This window comes from Bombus impatiens, unplaced genomic scaffold (assembly GCF_000188095.3).
Source record: "Bombus impatiens unplaced genomic scaffold, BIMP_2.2 scf_0203, whole genome shotgun sequence".
Classification (NCBI taxonomy): Eukaryota; Metazoa; Arthropoda; class Insecta; order Hymenoptera; family Apidae; genus Bombus; species Bombus impatiens.
This window is the reverse complement of record NT_176622.1, coordinates 606,932-614,414: the sequence shown is the minus strand read 5'-3', so window position 1 is coordinate 614,414 and position 7,483 is coordinate 606,932. Positions and strand designations below refer to the sequence as shown.

General features: G+C 33.5%; 2 protein-coding genes across 2 annotated transcripts; one reads left to right on the top strand and one right to left on the bottom strand.

Annotated features, from left to right (window-relative positions):
• The first annotated feature begins 954 nt into the window (after positions 1-954).
• Positions 955-3,365, top strand: LOC100748403 (acid phosphatase type 7). The gene is made up of 8 exons (XM_003487754.4): positions 955-971; positions 1,067-1,558; positions 1,653-1,847; positions 1,925-2,252; positions 2,336-2,518; positions 2,577-2,796; positions 2,860-3,054; positions 3,130-3,365. The coding sequence occupies exons 2-8, from the start codon at positions 1,459-1,461 to the stop codon at positions 3,229-3,231; spliced, it is 1,323 nt and encodes a 440-aa protein (XP_003487802.1). The 5' UTR covers positions 955-971; positions 1,067-1,458; the 3' UTR covers positions 3,232-3,365.
• Positions 3,279-7,114, bottom strand: LOC100748042 (RAC serine/threonine-protein kinase). The gene is made up of 7 exons (XM_003487751.4): positions 6,790-7,114; positions 6,180-6,447; positions 5,851-6,088; positions 5,561-5,758; positions 5,220-5,490; positions 4,902-5,138; positions 3,279-4,803 (listed from the first exon to the last, which is right to left on the bottom strand). The coding sequence occupies exons 1-7, from the start codon at positions 6,869-6,871 to the stop codon at positions 4,463-4,465; spliced, it is 1,635 nt and encodes a 544-aa protein (XP_003487799.1). The 5' UTR covers positions 6,872-7,114; the 3' UTR covers positions 3,279-4,462.
• Positions 7,115-7,483: the final 369 nt, after the last annotated feature.

The following is a 7,483-nucleotide window of genomic DNA, read 5'->3' as shown; positions in this document are numbered from 1 at the left end:
GGCGGCAGTAGCGGCCCCCACGGCGCCGTCGTCATTCTCGTGGCGGCAACCCCACCATCTTCGACTTACCCTACCGATTCGTCGATTTTATCTTTTACTCTATCAATTTTCATAAAAGATTCTTCCCGTTTTTATTTAAACTGCACCTCCGTGTCAGCGACGTAAGCACATTTTACTGTATCAAATTCACTATTACAGGGTAATGCTCGCAGTATAACGTATGGATTGATTCCCCCACCAATTCGACTCTTAAAAATGTGTGTTCAAATACAAACAAAACACGTATATTTTTTACACATTTTTTATATTGTTTATAGGACTATATAAATGGGAGATTATTTAATTATGTATATGTATTGAGTCTTGCAATTCAATTGTTCATTCTAAAGAATTGATGAAAAATAAGGAGCTATTAATGTTGAAGGTGGGAGAAATTCTGTTAAAAAAGACAGTTATTGATACGAGTTTATATCTAGATAGTAAAAAGTGATAAGTAATATGTAAGAGAGATATCACAAATGTAATTTAGGTTAAAACTTGCGTTTCAGATAATGTTCGATGAGTTCATTTATACACGGCCGTTCTTGTATACTGGACGTGTAAAAACGTACCCGCGCAAGAGCAATAGAATAGGAGAGCTCTTTGGGAAGAAAAGAGAAGACGAACTGACAGAGCGCGTGATCAATATAAGGGATGCTAACTTCATAATTACACTCTCTACTTCTAGCATTACTTTCTGCCAACTTCTATCGTGTACGACTAACATTAACTCAATTAATTTAGGAATACATATCTCTTATCAATATTTAGGAAGAAATGAAAAATATTGATTGTGATCCCCAAATTTTTCCTTTCAGTTGCATATGAATGATTATAGTAATTCTTCAGATGTGATATTTGAATTCAATGAATGGTAATTTGTAGTTGAATATAAGCTACTACTAATTATCATATCATTTGGATACTTCGACGTAAGTGCATTGTGCAATATGGATAATAATACATTAGAGTCATACTTATAGCCGAGATGGCGCTATCACGTGAGTTCTGATCTTGAACATTTCAGGTAATTTGTCAGTGTGTTAATTTGAATCTTGTTTTCGACTGAAATAATGCTGGAATTCAATAAAACCTTCCAATTAGGAGTATGTTTAACATTCTATAATTTAGAGTGTTGGTAGAAACTAAACAGCTGATAGGAGTTTCGTTGATAATGCCTGACTCATTGCTGATACACGATCTTAGGCGATTGGAGTCTAATTGAATGTTACACAGCCTATAAATGCAGTATTTCTTTGTATTCGATTGAACACAGCTCAAGACCTTATTGTCTGAATTTTAAAGTTTCCACAAACGTCAGCATTTTCACATATTCATAAGTGAAGAAATAAATTGATCGAATATCATCGTGACTGATATACATCAACGTGACTTCAATCCTTGGTGAATTAATGAGAAATGAATTTGACAATTGGGTTGGTTGTTTTATCTTTGTTTTCTGTCGCAATAGGCAATGTTATTTACTATCAACCTGAAGCTGTACATTTATCCTATGGAGGTAAAACGTATTCCAAATTACTTATATTCTTACTACACTACTTCCTTAAAGGACTTCTATAATTAATTATTAACAAATATCTTATAATTTCTAGATACTATTCATGACATTGTCGTAACATGGACGACAAGAAACAATACTCACGAATCAATCGTTGAATATGGAATAGGAGGATTAATCCTTACAGCTCAAGGAAATTCTACTTTATTTATTGATGGTGGAAATGAAAAACAAAAACAATATATTCATAGAGTATGGTTAAAAAATTTAGAACCTAATTCTAATTACCGTAAGTAAACTAACTTTCTATTTATTTATTGGATCTTAAATCAGCTATATACATATGTATATAAATTTTTCAAATAGTTTATCACTGTGGTAGCAAATATGGATGGTCCAATATATTTTATCTAAAAACTGCTCCCGAGGTATCAGCAAAATGGTCACCTCACATTGTTATTTTTGGCGATATGGGTAATGAAAATGCTCAAAGTTTACCTAGATTGCAAGAAGAAGCACAACGTGGACTATATGATGCAGCAATTCATATTGGAGATTTTGCATATGACATGAATACAGATAATGCACGTGTTGGAGATGAATTTATGAAGCAAATACAAGAAGTGGCTGCGTATTTACCATATATGACAGTACCTGGTAATCATGAAGAGAAATATAACTTCAGTAATTACAGGTCAGGATATATTTTATGCTTAAGATTATCAATTTATTCATTTATAATTTCTTCATTGTTAAAATAAATAAATATGCTATTAGGTCACGTTTTACAATGCCTGGTAATTCTGAAGGTTTATGGTATAGCTTTAATGTAGGACCAGTTCACTTCATAGGAATTGAAACAGAAGCTTATTACTTTATGAATTATGGTATAAAGCAACTTGTTAAACAGTATAACTGGTTAGAAGAAGATTTAACAGAAGCAAACATGCCAAAGAATAGGTAAGTTTGTATGTTTTTCTATCAGAATACAACAAAAATTAACAACAATATTTTATAGGGCACAAAGACCATGGATAGTTGTATTTGGTCACAGACCAATGTATTGCAGCAATGCTAATGCCGATGACTGCACCAATCATCAAAGTTTAATAAGAGTTGGATTGCCAATTATAAATTGGTTTGGTCTCGAGGATCTTTTCTTTAAGTACAAAGTAGATTTATTATTATGGGCTCATGAACATAGTTATGAACGTTTGTGGCCCATATACAATTTTAAGGTAATCATCATGAAAATATCGTCTTAAATTCGTTCAAAATAAGTAAAGTGAAATAATATTTAGGTACAAAATGGTAGTTATGAAAATCCGTACAAAAACTACAAGGCACCTGTGCATGTAGTAACTGGATCAGCAGGATGTAAAGAAGGCCGCGAAAAGTTCATTCCGCATAAACCAGAATGGTCTGCGTACCGTAGTTCTGATTATGGATATACCAGGATGAAAGCATATAATCAGACTCATCTTTATCTCGAACAGGTATTATATACTATGGGAAAAACAAATGGGAAACGAATATTTGTTACTATTCATTTAACGATATATCGATAATAGGTATCCGATGACAAAGAAGGAGCAGTTTTGGATCATGTTTGGCTCATAAAGGATAATGTCTTACCATCGTACAATGTGGATCTTCTTGCAAATAAAATATAAAACATGGAACATAAGATATAATTTAGGACAAAGTAATTAAAACGATATACAGACATAACTTTTATCGTTTATCTTTTTCGACAATGTATCATGCTCTTTTGTGGTAAATAGCAAAACTGCGTATCTACCAACTTCAAACAATTGATTTTTAATTCTATTGTAAAAAATTTCTCCCATTCCTTCTTGCGTAAAAACGGATAAACTACAAAAATTTGCTAATTACAAATGAGATGGAAATTATTAATAATGCGTACATACAATATAATCCTTTAATTGTTAAAATATAAATATATGTATATATATAATCATTGTAGCATATAATATTAATAATATAATATTAGGGTAGCATTTCATATTTCCATCTGATTCTCACAGTAAATCAATATTTGTCAATGATACATGATGAATAGCGTAATTCGTACTAAGAAAAAAAGAACACTTCCAAATTCAGTAGTAGTAGTAGTAGTAGTATAACAAAGAAACGCTTTCTTTTGATGTTAGAAATTGATTTCAGATTTATATACTAATTCAATTAAAGCTATTAATGTTTCTATGCTGCTACTTTTAAAATGGAAAATCCACTTGCCCGTTGACTGGCTCTTTGCCAAGTGTAATTTACTATTTTGGCTTCTGCTATAATATTTGACTAATGAATTTAAAAAAATAACCAGGAACTGCTCTTCTATAAATTATTGCGATAGAATTGACAACGAAGCCAGAAAATATTGAACACCATCTTCATTAAAAAAAGAAACTGTAGCTACGATTATCAAATATCGTTCTTCCATATAGAAGAAGCATGCCACTCTTTATAACGTAACACAGTTTACAGGGTAAGCTTCTTATCTTTCTTATTCTGCCTTCGGTTTAACAAAACATTCAATCCCCGTTATATCACCGCGAACCTACTCAGCAGGTATAAATATTAATTTAATTGGATCCTATAGTACATAACTTTTTCATGTACAATTTCAATGAGTATGTGTATGTATGTGTATATACTTACACGCATACACACGAATCTGCCATTGGAGATATGTGTTAAAACCTTATAAAGATGCATAAAAAAGCATCATAAATTAGCGAAAATAACTGATATTTCGATTTATCTGCGTTAAAAAAATTCTTCCAAATTGGTAGACAAACTGCAAATATTCGTCGTAATCGAATGACTTTCTCATGCATGTAGCCATACATCTCAATATGTAAACAAAGGAAAAGCTTGATACTGTCAGTGATTAATGGAAACAATGGAAGATGTTGCTGCTGAGTGACTTTCCTGATAGGAAAATTGGGGGAAATGCTCTTGTTCTTCGGCTATCGAATTCAAACCACCTCCACTACCTAAAAATCCTTGATCAGGCGGCGTAAGTTCGACGCTTTCACCCGTAAATTCACTATCAAAATATCGGGTGTCTGTGTCAGACGTTACTTGAGGTTTAAAAGGAGGAGGAATTTTTTTCTGTACAAGATCCGACCAATCAATTGACGAAAAAAATGCATGATCCATAATTTCCTTCGCATCGTTAGGTCCACCACCTAATCTTTTACTCGGATCTTTTATAAGTAATCCTGAAAACAAATTAAAAGCTTAACAAAATCCATCAATTTCACAAGATGAATTTTCGCCCGAGATTTAGAGTTTCCAATTCAATTTACCGCCCACTTACCACCAAGCATGTCTTTTGCTTCATTACTAATCGTTCTAGGAAATCTTACTTCTTCCATTACAATAAGCGTGAAAAGCTTCTCATGGTCCTTATTATAAAAAGGTAATCGACCACAAATCATTTCATACATAACAACACCGACTCCCCACCAATCTACGGCTCGTCCATAATCGTTGTCTTCTAACACTTCTGGTGCAAGATATTCAGGAGTTCCACAGAATGTTTTCGTCGTTCTCCCTGAATATTTGAAATGTTATCGGTATTTTTTACCATTCTCAAATCCACAAATTCATATTTGAGTATGCACAAGCTATTTACCGTACGTTATATCTTCTTTACATAATCCAAAGTCAGCTATTTTAATATGTCCATCCTTGTCTAAGAGAAGATTCTCCAATTTGAGATCACGATAAATGATACCCTGCGAATGAAGGTAACCTAATGCTGAAATTATTTCAGCACCGTAAAACCGAGTACGATCCTCGCCAAACACACGAGAACGTCTTAAATGAAAGAACAACTCTCCCCCATTTACATATTCCATTACAAAGCACAGCCTGTCCGCTGTTTGAAAGCTATACTTTAGAGACTGCAAATTAAAAAAACATTAATTATCCTTATATGCGCAAGGACGATATAACAATATATAAACTACATACAATTAGGAACGGATGATTCGTAGTTCGCAGTACTCTATTTTCAGTAAGTGTATGCGCGACTTCGTCTTTACGAATAATAACTTCTTTTCGTAATATTTTAATAGCATATAAATGGCCTGTTGCCTTTTCTCTGCAGAGGATTACTTTCCCAAATGTGCCCTTTCCCAGAACTTTCAAAAATTCGAAATTTTCAAGAGTCTGAAACGAAAGAACAGAAAATGTATTATTAAATGCAAAATATCTAGATTTAGAATGATATGTGTAGAGAACAACACCAATTATATACATACTACTTTTTTTTTCCCTGTACTTTTACTATTCGATGTTCCTTGAACACTAAATTTTGCAGATAGTTCATCAATACTGCCACCGTCTGCATCCGAAGACACTACTCCGACAGATCCACACGAGTCTGACCTACCACCTCCCGAAGATTCCATATCAACATCTTCAGACGAGGATGAATGTTGCATCTGCGTAGGCTGTTGTTGACTTTGTTTCTCGCTTGCTAACCTTGCAGCTACATATCTATAAAAGAAAATAAAAGATGACAGAAATATTTATATATTTTCAGAAATCTATAGGCTCGCAAAGTATGTTATTCTGTCTAATTCAAAACCTTATCGCTGCAACCCAATCTTCTCTTTCTTGTTCTGTTTCTACATGAAACGTCCTCTCAATTACAGCAGCCCATTGCAAACCTCTTATGACAAAAGTATAAGGCTTAGGTCTATCTACAGACATGATTTGACAACCACGTACAGTAAAATTGTTCAGTGGCTGTGCTGCAGCTGCCATTTGTTGATCCGGCTTAGCTTTGAACCCAACTAAAGTACCATCGTCCCGCAAAACAAAATACCTTGACCTCCAATTCTTTATATGCTCTCCTACACATAACAAATAAAAAATCATCTTTAATTTATCACCTCTATAAATATCAAGCATTTTATTTATGCTTTACAAAATATGTAAGTAATATCTATTTAGTTCAAGATAATGACCAAAGTTCAAACGAACAGTCTAATACTTTAATATTATAGTAATTCTGCTTTCTAAAATTCTCATGAAAAAATTACTTTTAATCTTGACGTTTAATTATTAAAAGGAGGGATACGATAAAAGAGGAGAAGATTTGAGAAAATGAGAAGAGGTTATTTCAATTTGAACTCGGCCCGATCGAAATGAAGGAAAGAAGTAAACATAAATATTATGAAACTCCTCTGTAGTACCGCGTTTTTGCAGCCAGCCTTCCTTAACGACACGCTGACCGCCGCCACCGGACGCTGCGACGTTCATCGCTGCGTCTCCCATAACTCCTTTAATGCGCACTTGCACACACTATGCGGATACTCGGTGTCCCTGTCTAGCCGGAATATTCCAGGAAAATTGTCGAAATACAACACCGAGAATGGCACGAGTATACAAACTTGAGCAATCATAGATACACGTTTGGCAGGTAAACTCAACTTATACTCTGTGATCGACAGACACACTAATGCGCACTAACTAAAACTAGCATTGCTTCCTCGTATACCGGAGATGGCGCAGCAATCGATTACGAATAAAGAAGAATTTTCATTGAACGATGCCTGTCTACTTTCAGTCAACCTCGGGTTATCGATACGGATATTGATGACGCTTACACCTTTCTATATATATTCTATCCTTTCGGACAAGCATGCGCAAAACCCTTTGTTTATTATGATTTATTATATATATATATGTGTATGTACATTTTAGACCTACATTGTTATGTACGACTATACGAATTTTAATAAAAAATAAACGTGTTTCCTCAAATATTGTGCATTATTACATTACGTTCTGATTACTATATTTTAATTATGATCTCTAGAAATTATTAGTTGCTTATAATATTTTTGAGCTTACGTAATAATTTTCTATTAATTCTATTTAAAATAT

Coding starts and splice junctions, on each gene's coding strand:
- LOC100748403 (XM_003487754.4), top strand. CDS start 1,459: ATGAATTTGACAATTGGGTTGGTTGTTTTATCTTTGTTTTCTGTCGCA. Junction 2,253..2,335: donor TATAACTTCAGTAATTACAG/GTCAGGATATAT, acceptor ATATGCTATTAG/GTCACGTTTTACAATGCCTG. Junction 2,519..2,576: donor GCAAACATGCCAAAGAATAG/GTAAGTTTGTAT, acceptor AATATTTTATAG/GGCACAAAGACCATGGATAG.
- LOC100748042 (XM_003487751.4), bottom strand. CDS start 6,871: ATGGGAGACGCAGCGATGAACGTCGCAGCGTCCGGTGGCGGCGGTCAG. Junction 5,759..5,850: donor GTACAGGGAAAAAAAAAGTA/GTATGTATATAA, acceptor CTTTCGTTTCAG/ACTCTTGAAAATTTCGAATT. Junction 4,804..4,901: donor AGCAAAAGACATGCTTGGTG/GTAAGTGGGCGG, acceptor ATTTGTTTTCAG/GATTACTTATAAAAGATCCG.